The sequence below is a fragment of the Crinia signifera genome, chromosome 6 (genome assembly GCF_055691185.1).
Source record: "Crinia signifera chromosome 6, ASM5569118v1, whole genome shotgun sequence".
In the NCBI taxonomy this organism is placed as follows: Eukaryota; Metazoa; Chordata; class Amphibia; order Anura; family Myobatrachidae; genus Crinia; species Crinia signifera.
The window spans coordinates 118,288,901-118,316,112 of record NC_139222.1 but is presented as its reverse complement, the minus strand read 5'-3'; the positions used below and the strand labels follow the sequence as shown (position 1 = coordinate 118,316,112).

General features: G+C 42.4%; 1 protein-coding gene across 1 annotated transcript in view; it reads left to right on the top strand.

The window, feature by feature from the left end:
• Positions 1-7,599: 7,599 nt before the first annotated feature.
• The window catches only part of NSF (N-ethylmaleimide sensitive factor, vesicle fusing ATPase), an 80,188-nt gene continuing 60,575 nt past the window's right edge, over positions 7,600-27,212 (top strand). Inside the window, exon 1 of the mRNA XM_083146933.1 lies at positions 7,600-7,758. Coding sequence (XP_083003059.1) covers positions 7,747-7,758 — 12 coding nt within the window. The 5' untranslated portion in view covers positions 7,600-7,746. The remainder of the gene's footprint in view (positions 7,759-27,212) is intronic.

Sequence of the window (27,212 nt, the reverse complement as noted above, 5' to 3'; positions counted from 1 at the left end):
TTGCGAAAGAATGGCTCCTACTCCAACTTCAGAAGGGTCAACTTCTACAATGAAAGGCAGAACCAGATTTGGGTGACGTAGGACCGAAGCAGGGATGAAAGTAAAAAAAAAAAAGCTTTCACAGTCGATAAAAACCAACAAGTGGGGTTTGTGCCCTCTTCCTTAAGGTCACAATGGGTGTCACGATAATGGAAAAGGAGCTGTAACTATAATAAGTGAAAAATCCTAAAAAATGTTGTACAGACTTTAGATTAGTGAGTCAAACCCAATCAACAATAGCCTGTAGTTTCTTAGGATCCATGGATAACCCCTTAGAAGTGATAATGCAGCCTAAAAAGGCAATCTTATCCAACTCACATTTCTTTGGCCTGGCATACAAGTGACTTTTGAAGAAGGGCCTTGACATAATACAGATAATTTTGATGTGACTGTGAGTAGATCAGAATGTCATCCAGATAAACTACAAGGAATCTCCCTAAAAATTCCTGGAGAATATCATTGATAAGCTCTTGAAAGATGACCGGGCTTTAGAGAGGCCAAAAGGCATGACCAAATACTCGTAATGCCCAGAGTGAGTATTGAAGGCCCTTTTCAACTCGTCTCCCTGTCTTATTCTGATTAGCTTATAGAGGCAAAGAGTGATCTTGGAGAAAATCACAGTCTCCCTTAATTGATCAAACAGTACAGGAATCAAGGGCAATGGATATGAGTTTTTAAAAGTAACTCTATTCAGACCCTTGTAGTCAATACATGGCTGAGGAGAGACGTCCTTCTTGGACACAAAGAAGAATCCCACTGCTAAGGGTTATTTAGAACGGTGGATAAAGCCCTTCTCAAGATTCTCTTTTACATATTCCTCCATTGCATTTCAGCAGAGATATTGCAAAAAGTCGACTGTTAGGTAGCTTTGCGCCAGGCATCATCCTGATCACACAGTGATGAGGGTGATGGGGAGCGAATCTGCCTGCTGTTTAGAAAAGACATCTGTAAATGATTGGTATGGAGCAGATAGGGCCTCAAGAACTGGAAATGTGGACCGAACAGGAATGGACAGGCATCAATAGAAACATTCCGTGCCACAAGAAACAAGATCTCCATTTTCCAATTGGCAACAGCAAGGGTGGCCAAACCTGTCCTCAAGATCTACCTACAGTTCGTGTTTTTCAGGCAACCTGTGAATCTATAGTAAGAATGAATGCAGCATGTTTGAAAATGTGACAGTTAGTAATTACTACAGCTGTGCAGCAGCTAGGTGATCTGGAAAATATGGACCGTTGGTACGTCTCGAGGACCGGTTCGGCCACCCCTGGACTACAGGGTTATGTGCTTTTAGCCATGGGAGGCCCAGCACAATGGGAGTCAAAGGACAGTGAACGAGGAAGAAAGATAATTTCTCCAAATGAAGCCACTGAAACATGAATAGTAAAGGTCCAGAAGTTCACACATCCCTTTCGGAGAGGATTCCCATCTAGGCCACATACAGAGATGGGGGGGGGGGGGGGGTCTCCAATTCTTCTTTAACAATACCCTGGGAGCATGCAAACTCCAAGTTTATGAAGTTTCCCTGCAGCCCCAGAATCCAGGAAGGCCAGAACCTCGATCTCAGTATCAAAAAGAAGAATTTTAATGGTAAGCAAAAACTTATTATTCGGGGGAAAGTGAAGAAAGACCTGAGATTATTCCCCTTTATTCCCTCAGGTCCACTTGTTTCCCACCATCTGGGAACAATCCCTTGCCTACACAGTACTAGCATAATCCATAGGTACATCCTATTATTTTCTCAGGGAAACAATTGGAATGCCCCGATCTGCTTCCTCGGCTTCCTCAGGAACTTCAGGAATCGCCCATCAGGAAGATGATAGGGGACCTTTATTCTCCAGCTGGTATTCATGGATTCATCAGTCGATAGCCAAATCCATCAGAGCATCCGGTGTTGCCGGGATAGGATACTACACCAGAAAATATTAAATTTGTTCAGTAAGGCCTAAACAAAATTGACCGCAAGGGGCCGAGTCGTTCCAAACGCAATCTTTGGCCCACCGATGGAATTTGGTACAGTAAATCTCCGCTAAATTCTATCCTAGCTAGGGTGCAGAGATGTGCTTTTGCTGATGCTGCCATATCTGGGTCATCCTAAAGCACCCCCAAAGATTTAAGGAAGTCCTCCAAAAAGACAAGACTGAGATGGTCCGTAGAGAGACTGTTGGGTTTCTGATCCTGAGGAATGAGGTCTAAGCTGGAAATAGAGCTTGCAACTCTCCTAGAAATTAAAAAATTGCTTATGGTCTCCAGTGAACCGGTCTCGAAGATTAAGTTTGGGCTCCCTTGGGGGTTGACAATGGAGTTGTTTGAACCCACCAACCCTTTTCCTGGGATTCCACCCAAAGAGATAAATCCTGTAGTCATTGGGAGAGACCCTCAATTTGATGAGCCAGAACCTTGGCTGCATCCTGTGGAGACTGATCCATTTGAAAAGAAAAAATCCCAAGATACCGTTTTGGCTGGTGATATTGTTATGAATCTGGAAAGGAGTACCTGTGGAGACTAGGTGAGGTAGGCTACAATTGCAGACATCACAAAGAGAAGCGGTAAGTGATAGGGGTTCTTCTGGACAATCACCCCAGTACACCCAGAAGTAAGACCCACAGAGGATTTCGAGCGTATAATAGCCACTTTCCCTTAAGGTTTAGATATGATGACTGGTACTAGGTTGCCACCAGGACTTACGCCACTGATGCCAGTGTAGTGCTCATGAGCAAAGTTGTATGTCGGCAGAGGTAAGACTAAGTATAGTCAAGAGAACGATAGGTGCTGGGTAGCAGCAGCAGGTGGATAGAAGCAGAAGCAAACCCAGGCACAAAACTATATATACACCACGCAATAGGAAGGACAAATCCTGACACTAGAAAATATACACCACGCAATAGTAAGAACAATACACGACATGTATAGAGAATAGAAAGAGTACACCTATTTGTAGGCAGGAATATGTGCAGCATAAGACTGGGTCTCAGCAGAAACACAGGAGTCCTGCATGGATCTGTGTACAGGAAGCTGTTTTAACCTGTACCTGCAATGCCTGCAGATAACTTCGAATTTATTAAATGACATGCAGCTGCCTTGCTGTAGACCCTAGCCAGTCTGCTCCCGCTCAAATAAACTGAGGAACGCCATCTGAATCTAGTGTTCCTGTTGCTAGACGTTCAGTGGCTCCCTAGTGCTGCAGCACTGTGTTGTTAAACATGGGTCGGAGGCCAATTGTGTCTGTATTCGGAGTAGATGTAGCGTCCCTGTCAACTGGTATAAACAATCTCACCTTGTCTTCCAGTTTAAAGGACCTGTTGACTGCGGTGATATCAGAACCTTGTTTCTGATATTATTGAGCCCTTTCCATGTGTTCGTTCAGGAGTGGCGCAATCTGCCTTAGAGGGCTGCACAATTGGGACACAAACTGAAAGATGTTAGGGTCCTGACTAGGTTGTTCTTCTTCCCACCCTTCTTTGAATACTAGATTCCTTCTGGGCTGTCTCCCATAATGGAGCTCAAAGTGTGCCCACGAGTAAATGAAGCATACCAGCTTCACAAATGGCAGACAGCAACCAGGGTACCACAGCCCAGCTCACACTGTCACCTTTCGGCGACAGGCCTTGATATGGCACCTCCAATTACCAATGGCACCTCCAATTTGACTGACAGCTTCATGGGGTGGCCATTTACGCACGTTTGCGTCTCCGGCAGCAAATTCTGACACTGTAAAAATGTCAACGCCTCCTCCTCTGATGTCAGGAGACTAAATAGTGACATCTCCTGAGCTCATGCCATGCTGCTGTCACCAGTAAAAGCAGAAACACTGGGAGCACTCTGGGTAGCATCCAAAACTGACACTGTTTTACCTCAGAGTGGGGGACCAGGAGCACATTTACGCAAATTCTGACTGACTGCACTATTTACTTAGCTTAAGTTTATTCACAAAACATGGGGCCTTATTTTGGTTCATTCTTTCTGACAAAATCCTTCTTAGATGGGCAAAACCATGTGCACTGCAGGTGGGGCAGATGTAACATGTGCAGAGAGAATTAGATTTGGGTGGGGTTTTACTTCAAAGTGAGATCTATATTGCAGTGTAAAAATAAAGCAGTCAGTATTTTCCCTGCACAGAAACAAAATTACTTACCCAAATCTAATTCTCTCTGCACATGTTACATCTGCCCCCCCTGCTGTGCACATGGTTTTGTCCATCTAAGAAGGATTTTGTCAGAAAGAATGAACCAAAATAAGGCCCATAGTTATGCTACTTGAAATGCATACATCAGTAATATATGCATATAAAGTCCTGGGATCGCATCGCACGGCACTAAAACGGGAGATGCGATGCGATTTCCTTCCGCAAGCGTATGTAGGTAAATTGGGCTCCCAACTAACATATAAGTACCAGTTCTGTGTACCCTGTACTGTTCTATATGTATGGTGCTGGCTGGTGCAATCACCATGTGGCGCCGCAGAATGGCTGCCTGGGTGCTGCACAGCTCGGTAATTATATGTTCCCCATGTCTGTGTCCCTCATTAGAGTACATCTAGAATATACATATATATATTTGTACTGTTACTGGCTACCTATCTGGCTGTGTAATCACCATGTGGAGATGCTGAATGGCTGTCTGCACAGCTCGGTAATTATATATTCCCCATGTCGTGTCCCTTATTAGAATGCGTCTTGTGTATATCTGTACGTGTGATGTATATCTGTACTGCCATTGTTGCCTGTTCCTTGTACTGATAACCCTTTGTATTACAGTATGTGCATTGCTATTTTTAATGTCTGTAAAGCGTCTTGAGTCCTGTTGGAGAAAGTGCGCTATATAAATAAAACTTACTTACTTACTATATATGAAATAGTAAAGGCACTAAAACATAACATGTAAAGTAGTAATTTGCATTACATACTATTTAATTTATTCTCAGAGTGTTTTTTTTAAATAACTAATATTGCACAGTAGAAATCTTAATTTCTGTGTCATATGTCAATTAAAAGATTAATAGCAACATTTACCCAGATTACTGATTTCAAAACTCACAAAAAAAAACAGAACATTATTAATTAACCTTATTGTACCACTAGAGGATGCTATGGTTCACCATATTAAAATGGTGCAGCTTTACTGCAGTGTCAATGCCATTTCCCAGCTCACCCACTCACTTCCATTAATACTGTACCTTTCAATATAACCTTGCTATAATTTTTCTGTCTGTCATTTTTTTTATCCTTTTTTAATCATATTTTTTTTGCATCACAATATATGTAGTTCTTAATACATTTAAGGCACACAAAACATTGGTGATTATCTCAATTTGGGGGGCATATGTAATAGTGTCCAAATTCAGCCGGAGCTGTGGGATGCAGACTTTTTTTTTAAAGCAGCATATATTTGCAAGTCATGGTTTTGCCTAATAAATGATTGCCGCTTTAAAAATAAATAAATCTGGGGCAGCTGGCATCACACAACTCCAGGGAACTTGGATACTATTACATGTGCCCCTGGGAGAATAGAATGTTTTAATTACCTTGACTGTGTTGCTTTTTTGGAAATTCTTAAACAAAACATATTATGGCAAAAATTTTTTAGAGAAAAGTAAATAAAAATATTTGATTTTATATTTAATAGTAACTGCTTTTATTTCCTTTAGATTTCTCTTTTTCATTTTATGCTAACAAATAAAACATTAAGGTGATATGGTGTGTACACACCTGAGATGTGCCGTGCGATGCCATCAGATCGCACGGCATGCATGCGATGGCATACAATTTTGACTATATAGTCAAGGCAGCCAAGACATTCTGCCCTGCGATACGGGAGCGCGCATCGGGATCACAAAGGTTAAAACCCTTGTGATCTGCGTGCGATACCGATGCGATTCAGACTATATTTAGAATTGCAGGGTTATTGTACAAGTGTGTACACACCAATAGAATGATGAAAAATATGTGGTTACTTTGAACTATGAAAATGGATGGATAAATGAGATATACATTAGACCCATTGAGAAAGCAGACTTCAAGGCCTTGAATCAGAGACCAAAGTCTTGAAACATGTTGGCCTTGAGCAGTTTGTAAAGGTGCCCATACACTGTGCGTTTTGTACTTTATTTGTGCCGTGCGATTTTGGCACTTGTAGGGGGATGCAATGCGATGTACTGTACTTTGCGGGTGCGATGCGATTTTAGCCACTTTTTTTACATGTACTAATGGACATCGCATCGCTTCTACTCCTGTACTGATGCGATGCAATGAAGCACAAAAAGTACTGCCTGCAGATAATTTTTTGCTTTACAATAATCAATGTCTTAAGCAAAACCATATGATGTTGATGAAAATGTGTAGGTGCTGGGTTGTGTGACAATGATGAACTATGGACATTGGTGGGTTATTGGGGTTAAACCAGTTGGGATCTATTATTGGGGTTGGAGGTAATGCACTGTGGAGTAAATTTACAAAAGCTTCTAAAATGAAAAGTAATGTTGCCCATAGCTACCAATCAGATAATTTTGGGTACTTTATTCATCTTTACGGCCACCGCTACACCAGTTACGTAGCAACACCATCTTGTCTCCTCATAGGCTCGCTTCACTCGCCACGCTCGGTCCTTTCCACTTGCCACAACTTTACTAAATGTAATAGATGGTGGCGTGGACCCAGGGTCCTCTCGTAGTCGCGGCTCGCCGTACAGTACGTAAGTTCCGTAGCATAAGCGGTGGCTGTAAAGGTGAGGAGTACCTAATTTTGGCTATTATTTCTCTATAGCATCCTATAAAATGATCTGATTGGTTGCTATGGGCAACATCATTATCTGAAGCTTTAGTAAATAAACACCCCTGTGGATCTATTGCAACTGAAAATTATATCTGTACTTTCTCATCTTTGTGGCCACAGCTTATGCTACAGAACTTACGTTGCGTAAACCGCACCACCCTGGGTCCACGCCACCATCTTTTACCTTTAGCATACCTCCCAACATGACCCTCTCCAGGAGGGACACAATGCTCTGCTCCTGGACTTCCCTCTTGTGGAAGTGTATGATTGCCATCACCTGTGGTGAAATACCTTTCTCATCACTTAAACTGTTCAACACAGGTGCTGGTAATCATACGTTAGGTGGGAAGTCCAGGAACAGAGCACTGTGTCCCTCCTGGAGAGGGTCATGTTCGGAGGTACGCTGTAGTAAAGTTGTGGTGAGTGAAGCGGAGCGAGCCACCAAGCCCGAAGCGTGGCGAGCAAACAATGTTGCTATTCTCAAAGCAGCTAAGCTGTGGCCACTAAGATGAGAAAGTACCATTATATCAAATAAAATGACAGAGTGAATGAATGAATGAGCATGAAGCAAAAGAAATAAGGTAGAAAACAAATTAAAGCGATAAAATAAGTAAAATAATAAACACAGCTGGTGAGAAAGGAAGATGAAACAAAATGGAGAGCAGCAGTGGGCAGAAACATGGGGTTGGAAGAAAAAGGAAAAGCACCAAGCTCAGGAAACCAAAAACATGTCTCTCAACCCTGTCAGTTCTCGCCATGTCACACTTCCGTGATTGCGTCATGACGCCACACGCACTTGCAGAAAATTGTCATGTGGGGTGGAAAGCCACGCCCACCCAGTGCAGCGCTCCTCCCACGACCGGCCCCTTTGCTGAGCTTGGTGCAGGTCTGAGCTGTAACAGCCGGTACTAGGTCGGTGAGCGGTGATTGCAGCAGGCATGGCGGGGCGGGTAAGTCACAGCACCGAGCGTCGTGGTGACGCTGTCTATGTATGTACGTGGGCTGCTCCGTCATACGGCTACAAGACTGACATTGCATGCATTGGTCGGAATTAGATATATGTAGACGTATAGGACATAGCAATACACAGCAGTGTCACAATATACAGTGTACATGCTATGTCATTAGTGTCAAAAATACAGTGTACATGTCATTATTGTCGCAGTGTACATGCTATGTCATCAGTTTCACAGTTTGCAGAAAATGAATAAGAGCAACACACATCAGTGTACAGTATGCAGTGTATAAACAGTATGCTGTGAATAAGAGCAATATTATGCTTAGCTCCTCCATGTACATTATTTGTTTGCTATATATCCTTGCGGGCTCTTGTGCTCACATCCATCAGATGTAAATAGATACAGTGTTAATCCTATCCTTTATAATATGCAAATTAATGTATTTATTCTTTGTAGATAAAATTATGGTATATAAATGGAAAATGACATATGCATGTTTGAACATAAGCATGCTGTATGTTCATGTTTCCAAGCTCACATCTCCAGGGGTTATGATTGCGTTATGTGAGGGTAGCGGATCCTCTTCTGATAATGCCCAATTTCTGCATACAGTGTATATGTTATTCTTAGCATTCAGATACAGTCATGTGACCATGTATTCTGGGTTATCCACAATGATGTGCAAGAGTCCTATCTATTTTCTTTTTCAAGTGTCATCCAGATAATATTCTCTGAGAGGTGGCTACCTATGAATCACTGTGTTGCTTTTTGGTACAGAAGGATTGTTACTGCTACCGACACTTATATTGCATTAATATTTTTAATTTTCTGTATGCTGCAATATTTCCCATGGGAAATATGTGCATCTAAATCAGGTCTGGTCTTGTGCTAGCTGAGGAGAGGAAATGTATGCTACTTCCAGTTGCAATAATGCAGAACTGGTTGTAGTTATCTACGCAGATCGCTCAATAGTGTGTTATGTTACCACTACAATTAATAATCAGTTCAGATCCTAAGTCCACTGCATGTGTCCTTCTGCTAGATAGACCTATAGGCAATTCATTTGTAATTTATTGATTTTTGCAATTCTAGGAGTCAATTTATTCAAATGATTGGGGGTTGCGAACACTACCCGCCCTCCCCCATCTGACTGCCAAATACGTGGCTATGGTTAGTGGCTGAGGCAGCACAAATGTAAAGAATATGCAAGCACCACCATAAATATCCCCTGTGTTGGCAGTTATTGGGCCTTTGCAAAGTTATGTTATGGTAAATAACAGATGTAAATCAGAGTTGCCTACCTGATCCTCTCCTTCAGGGAGAAAATGCTCTGTTCCTGGTCTTCCCTGGTAATGTATGATTGCCAGCACCTGTGGTGAGACGCCTTTCTTATCAATTACCTAGCTCCCCACAGGTGATGGCAATCATACATTACCAGGGAAGTCCAGGAACAGAGCATTTTTTCTCTCATGGAGAGGGTCAGGTAGGCAACCCTGATTTACATTTGTTATTTATCATAACCAGGGCTATTTTTCAGCAGGCTCCAGCAGGAACTGAGGCCCTTCTTCTAGTTCACTCTTTCTGATAAAATATTTCTTAGATGGACAAAACCATGTGCACTGCAGGTGAGGCAGGTGTAAAACCCCACCCAAATCTAATTATCTCTGAACAAGTAACACCTGCCTCACCTGCAGTGCACATGGTTTTGTCCATCTAAAGGTGCCCATACACTTTACAATTATTGTATACAATATCGCATATCAGTTTTGCGATGAGATCAGATGAGATGAGATCTAGTACAAAAAGTATGTGCTGCACATACTTTTTGTACTAGATCTCATCTTATCGCAAAACCAAGATGCGATGAGATGCGATATTGTATACAATAATTGTAACGTGTATGGGCACCTTTAGAAATATTTTGTCAGAAAGAGTGAACTAGAATAATGGCCTCAGTTCCTGCTGGAGCCTGCTGAAAAATAGCCCTGATCATAACATAACTTTGCAAAGGCCCAATAACTTCCAACACGGGATATTTATGGTGGTGATGCAAATATATACTGTACACTAATAAAAAATACAACTGTGTGGTATATAGCACACTGATGTTGTCTAGGTAACAGTAATAGGTCAACCCCAAAAGTCTGCACTTTAGGGCAGTGATTGGCAATACACAAACTTGAAGCTACCATAGGTAGATGCAGCTGCTATGGGGGCCCAGAGCTGAGAGGGGCCCACCTTTACTGCCAAAGTGGCATGTCTTGTATAGGTATTTTACTATTGGTAGATATATAGTGGCCCTTACAAATGTTTGCCTTGGGGCCTGCAATCTATCTAGTTACACCCCTTGACCTGCTCATTGTAATGTTGTATAAAATGAACTGGAGGGTATTATAATGTTACAGAATATGATTTGGAGCTCTCTAATGTGGCACAGTGTAAAGTGGAAGCACTTTAATGTGTCATAATATGGACTGTGGGGGTACTATGTTGCATATTGGGTACCGCCATCCCTATAATGTGACATCATTATTCTAGTTCACTCTCTGACAAAATCCTTGCTAGCAATATATTCCTGAGCAATATATTGCCCAGTGTCTCCTTTGCATCAGCGACCTGAGATGGTCGCTGATGAAAAGGAACCTCTGCTGGGGGTGCCGCAGAGGTAATTAGCTGGTCGCAGGAGCAAGCTCCTGCGACCAGCGATTACAATGGGGCAGAAAACGGGAGCGCGCACCCGGCGATTTATCGCTGGTGCGCACTCCAATCACTGGCAATATGATCGCCTGTGACCATATTACCAGCGATTATAGCCCCTATCGCCCCCGTGTGTACACAGCATTAGATGGACAAAACCATGTGCACTGCAGGGGGGCAGATGTAAAATGTGCAAATATAATCCAATTTGGGTGAGTTATTTTGTTTCTGTGCAGGGTAAATAATGGCTGCTTTATTTTTACACTGCAATATATATCTCACTTTGAAGTAAAACCCCACCCAAACCTAATTCTCTCTGCACAAGTAACATCTGCCCCACCTGCAGTGAACATGGTTTTGTCATCTAAGAAGGATTTTGTCAGAAAGAGTGAACTAGAATTAGGCTCAATGTGAACTAGAGGACTGCTATAGTTCAATAAATGAACTACTGTAGCAGGGGCAAACGCAGGATTTTCAGAAGGGAGTTTCCAGAGAGGGACGGAGCAAAGCACGGAGATGGACACTTAGGTGACCCAAGCAAAACAATAGAAATAAGTCCCAAGGCGCAAAGCCCTCCTTCAGCCGGATCCAAAGAACTGGGTCACCACTCAACCCAAATGTAGGAAAGCTTGTTTTTGGAAAAAATGGACCGATGGGCGATGGAGGGTAGTATACACAAATCACCGATGTTTCTCTCAGGAATAGGCGATATATAAATAAAATAAAAAGCAGGTATCAGCAATGATATAGTCAGGTTAAAGGAATATCAATGGGGTTCACAACGTGGGTAACCATATGTGTACCATCACTCACTATTAGAAAAGTAAGATGTGCCCATAAAGGTATCTTTCTATAGGTTCACCACACGTGCAGCATCAAGGTCAAGGGATGCGTACCGTACTCACAAATGAATGTGTAGCTACAGACGCATCTGGGTATCTTTACTTTAAGAAGGTGGGGTCCTCTCATGTAAATATCACGACTACATATATGGGTATAGAAAGACAGAGAGCCCACTTTCATAAATGGATGAAGTTTATTTTGAACGGATACATAAAAACTGGGATGTGCTTAGATGGAACAAGACACGGTACCTTAAGGCTGGGGTATTGGCCTTATACCCCAGTCCATCACCGTCTGTCAGCAAACAATCCCAGTGGTATTACAGCAAGTCCGCTCCTCTCCTGCCAACGCGTTTCGACAGAGAACCTGTCTTCTTCAAGGCTTGGAGAGGAGTGATCACAAGCTCATATTTATACCTGTGCACATTTGGTTCAATTAGGCTTACTTCCGCCGGAAGTGATCACTAGGCGGAAGTTCCCTTGAAATCATCTAAAGTTTAGTTTAGGGTATACAAACTCCTAGATACAGGGCTGAGATTATATGTATGTCTCTACATCGCCTGCTAATTAAGCAGGGGAGCTAGGAGGTATTTGCTCGGTATAATGGAGCACTCGGTCTGGGTCTCCGGGCGCCGTGGAACGCATGGAGATAGCGTTTGGAACGCATGACAGCTTCCGGAGTGTATGTCACTTCCGGGAGCGAAGTAGTCATAGCGTCCGGCTCCTTTCCGCTGTGGAATGCATCCCTTTAGGATGCTGGACCGCAAAACGTCACTTCCGGTGGCGTCAATCCGGCGCCGTGCATGTTGTGGAACGCACAGGCGCCGGGTAACTGGACCGCATCTCGCCAGTTTATTATTTCCGGAAGGGGCCTGATTCCGCGCTGTAAATACAGTGCTAGGAATACCTTTTTAAAGTGACATATGCTAGGAATACCTTTTAAAGTGACATGTGCACAGAAAAATATGGCTTTTACAATATATCGCAGATAAAAACACAGTAACATGACAAATATATATAAAAAGCATGGAATTAAAAACGAGTAATCCAAGAGATAAAATGTATTAAAAATGTATTAAAAATGTTCATAAAAACCACTTTAATTCGAAATCTGAATTGAGGCCGTGAGGGGATAGGGAATTAAGGTCATAGATCCACCTCATTTCTTTTTTGGCCAGATTTTGTTCTTTATTCTTCTCCAGTTATCCTTAACAAGTTCGAGACCCCAAAAACCTTTAATATGGTTTGGGGAACATTGATGGAGTTCTTTAAAATGCAATGAAAATGGGTGATCTGGATTACCCTTCTTTATGTTCCTAAAGTCCTGGTGGTCTTTCCCACATACAGTTAGTCGCAGGAACACATAATAACATAAATGGCAAACTTTGAATTGCATGTCATAAAGTGATTTAATTTGAACTGTTGGTTATTTAACGTGAGTTCTACTGTTTTTTTAGCAGTGTTGGTGCAGGATTTGCACATCGCGCAATCCCCGCACCTATGGAACCCTTTATTCCTAATAATGCCACCCAACGGTCTCTCTATAAAGGCACTCGAGACCAGTTTGTCTTTAATACTAGGGGCTCTCTTATAAATTAATTTAGGTTTCCTTGGTAAAATATCTGATAAAATAGGGTCACGTAAAAGCAGGTTCCAATTTTGATTAAAAATCCTTTCTATTTGGCGGTGGTGGCTACTGTAGTTTGAAATGAAGGCAAGGTTAGCCCCGGTTTCTTTTATCTCCTTCGGTTTATTTATAAGGAGATTTTCTCTCGGGATTGCCTCAACTTCCTCAATGGCTTTGGTTAGTGTAGCCGGTTTATATCCCTTATGCAGAAATTTTGATTTGAGAATTTGAACACTTTTATTATATTCTTCAGGCTTAGAGCAATTTCGCTTCATCCTAATAAATTGCCCCTTAGGGACATTTGCAAGCCATCGATTTAAATGATTACTTTTGCTGTCGATATATGTGTTCGAGTCTGAAGGTTTAGTATACACAGACGTTTGCAATGTGTTATTCTCGACATAAATATTCAGATCCAAAAAATTAATACTGGATTTGCTGATGGCAAAAGTAAGTTTTATGTTTAATAAATTAGTGTTTAAAAAACTACAGAACTCATTGAGCAGAGATTCCTCACCACGCCAAATAAATAAAATATCGTCAATGTAGTGCCACCATTGGACCAGGTTCGCACCCCACTCATGGCCAGACCATACCATGGTATCTTCCCACCTGGCCATGAAGATATTGGCATAGCTGGGGGCGAACCTGGTCCCCATGGCGGTACCCACTTCTCCAACAAGTGGGTACCGCCATGGGGACCAGGTTCGTCCCAGCTTTTGGAATATACCCTCAGAAAAACTCTAATGCTGTGTACACACGGGGGGCGATAGGGGCTGAAATCGCTGGGAATATGGTCGCTGAGCGACCATATTGCCAGTGATTGGAGTGTGCACCAGCGATAAATCGCCGGGTGCGCGCTCCCGTTTTCAGCCCCTGAATGGTCGCTGGTCGGAGGAACATGCTCCTCCGACCAGCGACATGCCCTGCCTCTTCACCCAGCTGTGTTTAAATTTTCATCTGCGACCATCTCTGGTCGCAGATGAAAACGGGACACGGGGCAATATGATTGCTGAGCAATATATTGCTAGCAATTTATTGCCAGCGATCGTATTGCCCCGTGTGTACGCACCTGTAGTCAGATAGAAACTGAAATATCTGACTGGGGAGAGCAATTAACAGGCTTGGATGGGGACCACTGCTTTGAAGTCAGATATCTCTGGTTTCCCATCGCCGATTTTTTAAAATTCTTGTATCCACGGAAAGAGGGGACCCTCAGCTTTCAGACTATGGCACTTAGATTCCTGGGGGGTTTCTGGGTACTCAGAAACCCCCCCCCCCCCTGCGTGCGCTACGGTGTAGGTCACTATTATGGAGTATAAAATTAACAACTACTGCTGAAATGTTTTTCTCTCTAAGCATTGGGACAGGGGACCCTTTAAAATGTTTGGTTTGCCAACAATCAGAGAATAAGGCCCATACACACTAGGCGATTTTGAGCTAAAAGCAGCTCACTTTTTATGTTTTGAGGTGCTTTCAGCTCCCAACCGCCCAGTGTGTATGACCCAGCGGTGAGCGCTGATGTGCGTTCTCACTTCATCACCGGCCCCCACCTTTCATCGGCTGGTATTACCAGCCGACGAAAGCTTCAATAGCTTCCTGCTATGGAATGCTTTTCATCCCCGTAAAATTGCCTAATGTGTTTGCACTGAGAGCGATTTTCCAGCCAGCGATCTTTACTACATCACTGGCTATACACGCTGGGGAAAAACACCCAGGGGCAAATGTAATAGGGTGAGAGTTTCAGAAAGTGAGAGATTTTGGGAGAGTTTTCCCCTTTTTTTTTTTAAAGCAGCAATCAATTACACTGCAAAACCAGGTTGGTTTTGCCATGTAATTGATTGCTGCTTTAAAAAACATGGGAAAACTCTCCCAAAATCTCTCACTTTCTGAAACGCTCACCCTATTACATTTGGCCCCCAGTGTCTATGGACTCTAAGTAGATGTTGAAGGTCATAGGAGGGTTATGGATCATAGGGTTGACACTGAAAAAATTTCAACACATGAAAAGGTTGATATGAGTTTTTCACCTTTTTTTGATGTCAATGTCAAAACCTGTGAACGTGGCCCCCCAATTAATTACCCTCTCTTGGTTAAAAAAATAAGGTTCAGGATAAATTCACCCTGAACGCTAATTGAATCTGACCCATAATTTCACATTTAATTACACCTGAACAGAATTTTAAGCAATTTAAGTGTCTATTAACACATTTATCTTTTGTAATAAATTGAGAGTTGATGTTTCTTTAACCCTTTCAGGTCCGACGTCTTGTCAGGCTCAACATCCCTAGTGCTAGTAGCAGATCCAATGGTGACCCACTTTAAAATTCGAACATTAACAACGTTCAACAATAAATGTCGACCATACTTGAATATAAAAACTAAAAAAATTACAATTAATTTAGACGTTTCAACCAGGCTGAATTGCAAAAAAAAAAAAAATTGGACTGCAAAGGGTTAAAATAGTCCATCTTGGTTCTTTGGTCAAAATAAATGGCATTGTGTTCATATAGGCATTTAGGTACTTATGTAATATCTGGGCTCCCGTTTTTCTTATGAGACTGCGTCCCGTCGCGGGGCTCGCCACGCTTCGGGCACGGTGGCTCGCTGCGCTCGCCACACTATATAAAATCAACTCCATGCGTAGTTGGATAGTAGGGGTATAAAAAAATGGGGTGCATTTAACATGGGAGCCCAGATAATACATAAGTACCGGCATTTAATATGTATTTATATATTTTAAGGCTGTTGAGTAAAACTGTGTATTGTCCTTAAATACACTGCTCAAAACAATAACAACTCCCAAGTCAGTCATGCCCCTTTCCCACTGCAGCCTTAAAACGGTATATTGCCGATTTTTGAGGGCAAAATACCGTTTAAGGCTGCAGTGGGAAAGCGCCAGAGTTGAAATACCGTTTAAAGTTAAACGGTATTTCAACCCGTTTTCCGAGCAGGGTTTTAGCCGGTAATCTACCGTTTAAGAGGCAATGGGAATGCCTCTTAAACGGTTTTACCAGCAGATGCAGCGAGGATGGCTCATATTTGAGCCATCCTCGCTGAATGTGTATACAGCAGCGGGGCTGAAAGATGCGCGGCTTTCAGTCCAGCTGTCTGCTCCCTCCCTTGCTACCCCCCTCCCTGCACGCAGCGTCATATACTCACCGCTGCCGTCCCGCTGTCGCTCACCGGCGCCGTCCCGCTGTCACTCACCGCCCGGCAGTCCTGCTCCCCCGCCCGGCCACACAAGCTGGGCGCTCCACCCCTCCCGGCCTGCTCGCCCCGCCCCCCCGCTGAACACGGAGACCTGCTCGCCCTGCCCCCCCCCCCGCTGAACACGGAGACCTGCTCGCCCCGCCCCCCCCGCTGAACACGGAGACCTGCTCGCCCCGCCCCCGCCGCTGAACACGGAGATTATTTATTAGCCAGTAATATATACATTGCATTGGTACCACTGCACACCAATGATTAATTATCAGCCAGTAATATATACATTGCTGGCACAGGCCAGCAATGTATATATTATTGGTACCACTGCACACCAATGATTAATTATCAGCCAGTAATATATACATTGCTGGCACAGGCCAGCAATGTATATATTATTGGTACCACTGCACACCAATGATTAATTATCATCAGCCAGTAATATATACATTGCTGGCACAGGCCAGCAATGTATATATTACTAGCACCACTGAACACCAATGCTGTAAAAACGTTTTGAAGAGCTAAAACGTTTTACCTGCAATGGGAATGGTACTTAAATGGCATTTAAAACTGCAATCTGCTGCAGTGGGAATGCTAAATACCGTTTAAGATTACCTGTAACTTAAAACGGGTCTGCAGTGGGAAAGCAGCATCACACTTCTGTGAAATCAAACTGTCCACTTAGGAAACAACACTGATTGACAATCAATTTTGCATGCTGTTGTGCAAATGAAATTGACAACAGGTGGAAATTATATGCAATTAGGGTACTTGTGTATTATCAGGGCACCCGGCTAAGCTACGCTGTCGGCGTGATAATACAGGAGGCAGCACTGGCAGCAGGGTGGTGTGGTTTATACTTACCCTCCGCAGCGATCACCGATGACTCCCCGGAGGCAGCGACGGTCACTCCCCGGCGGCAGCGTTCAGTCCCCCTCCTCCGGCACTCGCAGCGGACGCTGTACGAAATTCAGCGTAGTGCCGCTGGTGGCGCATCACATGGTTTCCCTGCTCCCCCAGCGGCACTTAGCAAGACAACCCCAATAAAGGAGTTGTTCTGCAGGTGGTGACCACAGACCACTTCTGTTTTGGTCACTTTTGAAAGCTGGTGGTGCTTTCACTCTAGTGGTAGCATGAGCCGGAGTATACAACCCACACAAGTGGCTCAGGTAGTGCAGCTCATCCAGGATGGCACATCAATGCGAGCTGTGGCAAGAAGGTTTGCTGTGTCTGTCAGCGTAGTGTCCAGAGCATGGAGGCGCTACCAGGAGACAGGCCAGTACATCAGGAGATGGTGGGCAACAACCCAGCAGCAGGACTGCTACCTCCGCCTTTGTGCAAGGAGGAACAGGAGGAGCACTGCCAATTCCATGCAAAATGATCTCCAGCAGACAACAAATGTGCATGTGTCTACTCAAACGGTCAGAAACAGACTCCATGAGGGTGGTATGAGGGCCCGACGTCCACAGGTGGGGGTTGTGCTTACAGCCCAACACCATCCAGGACGTTTGACATTTGCCAGAGAAGGCAAATTCGCCACTGATGCCCTGTGCTCTTCACAGATTAAAGCAGGTTCACACTGAGCACATGACAGACGTGACAGAGTCTGGAGATGCCAAGGAGAATGTTCTGCTGTCTGCAACATCCTCCAGCATGACCGGTTTGGCAGTGGGTCAGTAATGGTGTGGGGTGGTATTTCTTTGGGGGGCCGCACAGCCCTCCATGTGCTCGCCAGAGGTAGCCTGACTGCCATTAGGTACCGAGATGAGATCCTCAGATCCCTTGTGAGACCATATGGTGGTGCTGTTGGCCCTGTGATCCTCCTACTGCAAGACAATGCTAGACCTCATGTGGCTGGAGTGTGTCAGCAGTTCCTGCAAGACGAAGGCATTGATGCTATGGACTGGGCTGCCCATTCCCCAGGCCTGAATCCAATTGCGCACATCTGAGACATCATGTCTCGCTCCATCCTCCAACGCCATGTTGCACCACAGACTGGCTCTTATTCTAGTTCTCTCTTAGAGGCAAATTCCTTCTTAGATGGACAAAACCATCTGCACTGCAGGTGGGTCAGATGTAACATGTGCAGAGAGAGTTAGATTTGGGTGAGTTATTTTGTTTCTGTGCAGGGTAAATACTGGCTGCATTATTTCTACACTGCAATATAGATCTCACTTTGAAGTAAAACCCCACCCAAATCTAACTCTCTGCACAAGTTACATCTGCCCCCCCTGCAGTGCATGTGGTTTTGTCCATCTAAGAAGGATTTTATCAGTAGGAGTGAACTAAAATAACCCCCACTGTCCAGGAGTTGGCGGATGCTTTAGTCCAGGTCTGGGAGAAGATCCCTCAGGAGACTATCCACCACCTCATCAGGGGCATGCCCAGGCCTTGTAGGTAGGTCATACAGGTACGTGGAGGCCACACACACTACTGACCCTCATTTTGACTTGTTTTAAGGACATTACATCAATGTTGGGTCAGCCTGTAGTGTGTTTTTTCCACTTTAATTTTGAGTGTGACTCCAAATACAGACCTCCATGGGTTAATAAATTTGCTTTCCATTGATAATGTTTGTGCGATTTTGTTGTCAGCACATTCAACCATGTGAAGAACAAAGTATTTAATAAGAATATTTCATTCATTCAGATGTGTTATGTTAGTGTTCCCTTTATTTTTTTGAGCAGTGTATATTTCTAGATCTCTAAAGAACTAGGAGTAAAGCTGGGTACATACCTATCCAATCCCTGTCCAATCTGTACAGTGTGAAATAAATCTGGTAATGGCTGAAAGCATCTAACAATCAATCATTCGCTCCCAAATGCTGGGAATTGGATGGAAAAAAAAAATATTTGGACAAACCTGAAAGCTCAAATGAATTCAACCTAAAACGACTGTTGTCTGTTTTCAAGTGTTTGGAAGATTGGACAGATAAATATCTAGGTGTGTACCCAGCTTGAGATGAGCAATACGTAAAAAAAAAAAATGTTCTAATGCATGGAGTGCAAATACACTTATTATTTGCATGCACACTAAATACTGGAAACTTTTGCACAAATGCTGAATAGCTTTAATTGTATACTTCTATATAATCTGCACTTTACACTAAAAGATAACCTGTCAAATCAGTGATTGTCTGGAACAATTTTGTTTCAGTGTATGCACATAAAAGATAATAGTATGTATTCAGCGTTGGTCGTTAGGTCCATTCTGTCGGAAACAGCATATATTTCGCCTGGGGAAAAAAAGTCTAGTTGACTTAGACAATTCAAGGTAATTTTTTCTAGATAGTCTAAAGCAGTGGTTCCCAACCTTGGTCCTCAAGTACCCATAGCGCACGTTTTCCAGGTCACCCAACCGGTGCACTCATTATTCAGACACATTTAAAAAAATTCAGAGGTGGAGCTAATTATGTCACTTGTGATTCTGTGCAGAGACCTGGAAAACGTGCACTGTTGGGGGTACTTGCGGACCAGGTTTGGGAACCACTGGTCTAAAGCATTCCACCTGTCAACTCCTTTTGCTTGCCTCGCCCGTCTAAATTAGTAATTTAGACAATTTGTTGCAAGTTGTCTAAACCCAGTAATGTGAATCTGATTTAGCACCAGCTTCCTTCTGTCCCCATCACACCTGCCCCTCTCTGTCCCCTGCCCTGTCCATGGCATTTTAATGCCATTTACACACATAATGCCCCAAGTAGTGCCAATTACACAAAAAATGCCCCCGTATCGCCACATACATAATGCCCCCCCAAGGGGTCGTGCAGAAGGGGGATGGAGCTCCCATTGCTGTGACCCAGGCAGACTGAGGCATGGACAGAGGTGGAGCTTCTGGCATTAAGAGCGACCCGCCCCCCCATGCCTTCCGAGTGTCTGGGACCAGGACTCCATGCCTGGCTGCAGTGAATATTAATGAGCAAGTCCCCGCTCATTACTTATGCAGCTGTCATTGCCACTATACCCTGCAGCGCCTGAGCAGGGTACAGCTCATTATTCACTGCGAGCCTGGTCCCGCTGTGAGTGTGAGGATTGTGACTGTCCAGGCTGGAGGCGGAATGAACATGCCCCCTTCCAGCCTGTTGGTGTGTTAACGCAAGGAAGTGTTCCACCTAGAATTTATGCTGAATAGACGAAACACCAACCTGGTGGAAGACAATTCGTATGTCAAGCTGACATAAAAGTACAAACCAGACTGTGCTAGAAGCACTGCAGCAGAGAGTGACACCCCATACAGGAAAGTGCAACTGCACAGGTTTAGAAAGGTGCAGGGTTCTAGAATAAACACTATTTTTCATCTGTCGGACCAATGCTCATTTGTCAGTCTGCCTGAAAATCTTTTAGTGCATAGGCAGCTTTATTGCTCTGCTCATGCCCTTCCCAACACTAAAGGTGGCCATACACTGTTGTGACTTCTCGCAGCAGTTTATGTCTAGTCAATCCCCGTTGAGCCGTCTGGATCACATGTGATACATCGCATGCAGTCCCTTGACATGTGAATTATTACATGCGATACTGTTCCTGTTTGCCGAGAGGGGGTTGGAGGACCTCTGATTCCGATGTGCACTGGACAGCGCATCGGAGTTCAAACACATCCAATTTGGCCACTTTGTACATGATTTCTCATCCTGATCTGTCAGAATCGGGTGAAAAGCGGCCAAAGTGGAGTAGTGTATGGGGGCCTTAACTCTACCCCACCTCCAGTGCAAACTTGCTTCTACTTTTTATTTTTTTGTCTCCTTGTCTTTTCAGAGACTTTGGCACTGTTGTCTCACCCAGGTACATCACTGAGAACAGATGCCTTCTTTCCCTGCAACTTGTCACTGTCCAAGTGCTGTTAAAGCTCTTTGGTGGTAGCATAGCCATATATGCACAGGAAAATGTAAATGCCTCCTGTTGGGCATCTATAGGAATATGAGTCCGAACTTTCCACTTGTTTTCTGCCTATTCGCTGCTGCGGTCAATTGTTTTTGTGTTGGATAAAATGCGTTAAAAGGTCTGTAGCTTGGTTTCCCAAAGGGAACTTTAACAACATTATGGACCGGTGGAATCGAACTGGGGAGGAGGAAGAGTGGGTAATAAGGGTTCGATACATTCATTGCGGATATTGGATGGAGAGATGTGTGGAGGGAGAGACACCCTAGAATGCTGGCTTACTCTTGCTATTCAAGGTCCCTGGAGGCACTATCACGAATAGATATGGTATTTGTGGATGAAAAAATGCTCCCCAAGATAGAAAAAATTGAATATCTTCCCCACGGTATATCAGATCATGCCCCTATATTGTTACAAATAAAACAAATGGATGACAAGGGGTGTAATATGTGGAAATGTCACCCAGTATGGTTAAATGAAACGGGTGCAGGATTAGAATTAGTACAAGAATGGGAGGAATATTTTAAGGACAACAAGTAATCAGCACCACAGGCTGTTGAGTGGGATGCTGGGAAAGCAGTTATTAGGGGTTCCTTGATAAAAAGGATAGCACAAATTAAAAAAAAGCACATGGAAAAAAAAAGGAATTAGAATATAAGAATAAGTTACTTGAAAATGAATATTGGCAGAATAAAACTGAACAAACTAAAGAAGCCTGGATGCAAAAAAATGAAGTATGGAGAAATGAATGAAAGGAAGAAGCAGTTAGACAGCAGGGGTTTTTAGCCCATAGTATATATTTAAACAATGACAGACCTGGGAGCTATATGGCTCAGTTAGTAAAAAATGCAACACCTAAAAATTACCGGTATATCACACAGATGGAGGCAGAAAAAGTCCTGAGAGTTGTCTCTACTCCAGACATTGCGCAGGTATTTGCTAAATATTATAAAGAACTGTATATATATTTAGCTAGGATACAACTTCCTTTGATAAGTAAAACACAGTGATATAATGGAAAAATGTATCTCTGTTGAAGAAGTAGAAAATGCCTTTGATCAATTGTCGAATAATAAAGCACCAGGATGTGACGGTAATTGTTTAAAAAATATAAAGGGAAAATAGCGTCTTGGCTTACTGAAGTGCTTAATAGTTTAATAGAGGGTAAACTGCCTGAATGGATGGATGAAGCTTTAATTATAGTAATCCCTAAGGAAGAGAAAAACCCACTAAAAAAGTAGAATCATATAGGCTGATTTAATTAATTAATTTCTATGCCGAAATAGTACTGGCCCATAAAATGGAGAAGAGTAACTAATAGTATCATCCACCAGGATCAAAGGAGAATCCGAAGAGGTATGAATACAGGAGAAAATATAAGAAGGCTATACACAAATATGCAAATTCAGCACGAACAGGAGAATGTTAAGTCAGTAATATAATATAAGATAAGATAATAGTTAATTGTCATTGTAAAACAACGAAATTATATTCTTAGACACCGAAAAATGCAAATTAACAATTTTGGTTAAAATCGATAACTGCAGCTGGAAAAAAGCTATTTTTTAAACGCGAGGTTCTAGACTTAGTGCACCTTAGCCGTTTATTTGATGGTAAAAAGAAGAAAATATGATTATAAGGGTGGTCGCAATCCTGCATGATACTATTCCTTTTTCGCCTACAATTTCTGATGAAAATGTCCTCTATGGAAGACAAGTCACAGCCAATAATGTGTATCACCCGTTCAAATTTCTTAAGATCTTTTTTTTGTGCTATTTCCGAACCACACTACTATAAAATATGACAGGATGCTTTTAATAACACATTTATAAAACCTAATCAGATTCTCCTGGGAAAATTTGGCTGCTCTAAGCTTTCTCAAAAACAACAAAAAAAGCGTTGCTGGGCCTTCTTAGCCATCACTGTGATGTTAGAAGACCAAGTTAAAACATGTGAAATTATAACCCCTAATAACTTAATCTCTGTCACCCTTTCTACCTCCAAGTTGTCAATGAATAGAGGCTCTAACTTAGACTTCCTACATCTTTTAAAATCAATAATAATTTCTTTAGTTTTGGTCAGGTTAAACAGTAGGTTATTTTCTCTACCCCAGTTCACTAAGGTACTCACTTCATCTCTATAAACCTTCTCCTCCCCATCCGTAATAAGTCCTAAAACCGTGGTATCATCAGCGAACTTAATTATAAAATTTGTGTCTGCCTGCGGACAACAATTGTAAGTAAATAAAGAAAATAAACGTGGATGCAATACACAGCCTTGGGGGGGTTTCCTGTACTAATCCTCAGGACTGGGGACACAAGACCTCCCAAGTTTTATTTGTTGAGGCCTATTTATCAAGAAATGTAAAATCCAATTACATAGCGTGACTGAATAGCCTAAGCTACGCAATTTAGTTACCAATAATATTGGGGAGAATCGTATTAAACGCAGAGCTATAATCAATAAGAAGCAACCTAACGTAAGTATTTGGCTTTTCTAAATGAGAAAGTGAAGAATGGATAACAGACAACAGCGCATCTTCAGTTGATCTTTTGGGCTTGTAAGCGTATTGACTTTTAATGTGTACCAAATCTAACCTCTCAAAACATTTCATGATGAGGGGAGTCAGGGCTATTGGGCGAAAGACATTAAGACTTTCTATTTTCATTTTTTTGGGAATAGGGACAACTACGGTGGATTTGAACTTTTCGGGGACAATACCAAACAATATCATTAGATGCGGCAAAAGCATATGACTGTATAGAGTGGAAATACCTCTGGATGGCCGTAGAAAGGTTTGGGTTTGGTCCTAAATATATTGGATGGATCAAACTGTTATATATAGGGCGAGAGTTCAAATAAATGGCTATACTACTGAGCCTTTTGGTTTGACAAGAGGAACAAGGCAGGGATGCCCGCTGTCCCCTGCCTTGTTCAACTTGGCTATTGAACTCTTAGCTTGTATCCTCATAACTGCCCAGGAATTAAAAGGATGTAACCAGGGAAAGGAAGCAAGAGAGATTCTCTCCATGTATGCGGACGACATGTTGATATATGTAGATAATTATTGGGAAGACATGGATGGTGTAATGGATAGCATTACTGCCTTACAGCACTGAGGTCATGGGTTCGATCCCACCATGACTCTAACTGTGCGGAGTTTGTATATTCTCCCGTGCTTGCATGGGTTTTCTCCGGGTACTCCGGTTTCCTCCACAATCCAAAAATATACTGGTAGGCTAATTTGCTCCCAAAAAAAAATAAAATAAATGAACCCTAGAATGTCTGTGTCTGTGTGTGCATGTACATGTGGTAGGGAATATAGATTCTATGCTCCACTGGGGCAGGGACTGATGTGAATGTTCAACTATACTTTGTAAAGCGCTGTGTAATATGTATGCGCTATATAAGAAACTGTTAATAAATAAATAATCTAGTAGAACTACCAGTGATACTGGGAATTGTTGAAAAATTTGGTACATATTGAGGATAAGGATAAATTGGCACCTGTGGCTTTCTGTTAAATCTGTGTCCAGGGCAGATAATGATGGCTCCTGATGTTGGAATAGCTGCCCAGATGATAGGCTGGAGGTGCGGGCTTTGGTAGGGCCATTGGAAGCTGTGAGGAGTTTGGTGAACTGTGCTGCTGTACACCTGTATGCTGCTGTACTGTAACCCTGTGAGCATACTGAAATGCTGTTGCCTGCTACAAATAAAAACTCAGACTGCATCTTTGTCCAGTGTATGTGATTCATTATCACAAGATTTATACATATTTTTACAACCCTACGTTTTATGGATCCAAAATTCCACAAAGGTAGTACTGTTCATATCTTCTGTTGTAAGATAAACATAGATGCTGGGATCTGAAATATCTAAGTAACAAAAATTAGACTGGGGTATATTCATTTAGTGTTCATTTTAACACCCTGCGTCTTTCAAAACTGCAGTTCCTTGCTCTGGGCTGTGGTCTGCAAATCAGTGCTGAAATACAGACCATACTCTGCTAGAAGCACCTCTGCAGGTAGCAACACCCTAGGCAGGTAGGAGGAGGAACTAGATGGGGTGTGAAAGATGCAGGGTGCTAGAATGAACAATATTTGTAGTAATTCTCCCCACTCTGCATCTAGAATGTGTGAACCCTTACATTTCCAAATGTAGTCTGATCTAGAGTTGTTGTCTAGAAACATTAATCTACCCTGGAACAAATAGTGTGGGGATGACCGTTAGAGCATTCTACACATCTTGATTGGTAATAAAATATTTAGAGCCTCTTACTTGGAATAATTTATAATCTACATTTGAGAGCTGTCCAAACTGAACAAATTTGTTATGATATTTTGAATCTAGATGAGCTTTTGAGAAATAATAATAATGTACGCAGATGTGGCTAAAGTATGGGTCTCTCTTTTGGTCACTATTAACCCTTACACAGATGTGGCTAAAACATGGGTCTCTTGTATGGCCAATATTAACCCTTATACAGATGTGGCTAAAGCATGGGTCTCTTGTATGGTCAATATTAATCCTAATAAGTGTTGGGAGGATGAGAATAAAAGCCTATTTACCATTGACCTTCTTGGAGCAGTGCATTATCATCTGATCCCCTTCAGCCACCCAGGATTGCATGCAACCTTTTTCACATGTATCGCATGCGACCTCATTACCCGCTGCCGGAACGGGGATGAATCCAAAGATCATATGTGTATAATCTCTGGTTCCAAACAGATGCACTTGGGGCCAAACACAACCGATTTGGCCAGATTTCATCCAATACTTCGAAATCTGATGAAAGCAGGGCAAATCTGACTTGAGGATTTTTTTCTCTCTTCCCTTCTTTCTTTCTCCCTCTTAACATGTGGAACAAAAATAAATTATTCACACAGGAAAGTATAATCACAATAGGAGGTGCTCTCCTGAGCAGTAAAAGGGACATGTATTGGCTTACCATGGTGTTTCTTCTGCTCACCTAGGCTGTTAATACCTATGCCCACACCCAATGTACGATGCTCTCTTCTCACTTTTGACTAATCTTTGATTGATCTTTCCAGATGTACTGCGCTGGTCGTTCGTGCCCTTCAACTAATACCAATTTGTATGCTTTCTTAGACGGCTCGTTTAACATACTCAATGATATTCAGTTACTGAAGACTGTTATTGTACTGGATTACTGTTACTCTTATACAACTTTGCATTAAAAACTAATAAAAAAAGTTAAAAAAAAGGGACATGTAAAGACAAAATTAAACAAATTGCTACTTTTATGAGGCACTTAATTCACATTGCTTGATAATTTAAACAAAATTTTCATTTAATTTAAAACTACTAACTGGTAAAACTGTAATAAATGAGCAAAAAATTAAATACAAAACATAACAACAATTACTTGTTTACAAATTATTCTGTAGTTTACTTATGCCCCTTTCCCACTGCAGCTCTTAAACGGTAAATTGCCGTTTTTTCCCCACAATTTACCGTTTAATGGGCCCCATACATCAGCAATCACAATTTATGGATTTTCAGATTTTGGGATATTTTGGCCAGATAAATGGATTTTCAGATCTATCCGACTTTGCCCACACATTACAGATTTTTTCAGTGATCGGCAGATTTTTCCATCTAAAGATTGCATCTTCATATCTGGAAATTGCCCCAATCGATTGTCATTTCAGCTGTTCATAATGTAAATAGATGAAGAAAACTAATTGGGAATGCCCACACATCTAAAAAAGATCTGCAGATAATACCAGATTATTAAACATGTTTAAAAACCTGATTAAGCAATCGATTGGCGATTGTGATTGGGATTGCCAAAAGGGGGAGCCCACACATCTAAAATTAATTGTGGCAATCATCTCCATATCTGAAAATTGTCACAATTAATTGCTGATGTATAGGGCCCTTAAGGCTGCAGTGGGAAAGCACCAGAGTTGAAATACCGGTTAAAGTTTACCGGTATTTCAACCCGTTTAAAAAGCATAGTCCTACACATTTAAATACCGTTTCTAAGGCAGTGGGAATGCCTCTTAAACGGTATTTAAAAATCCCACACTACTTCCCCCTCCCCTTGTACCTGCCCTGCACCCACCCCCTCCCCTGGCACTTACCTGCGATGTGAACGGTATTTAAAACGGTAATCTAGTGCGATGTGAATGCTAATACCGTTTTAAATACCGTTTAAAAATACCAGCACACTCACCA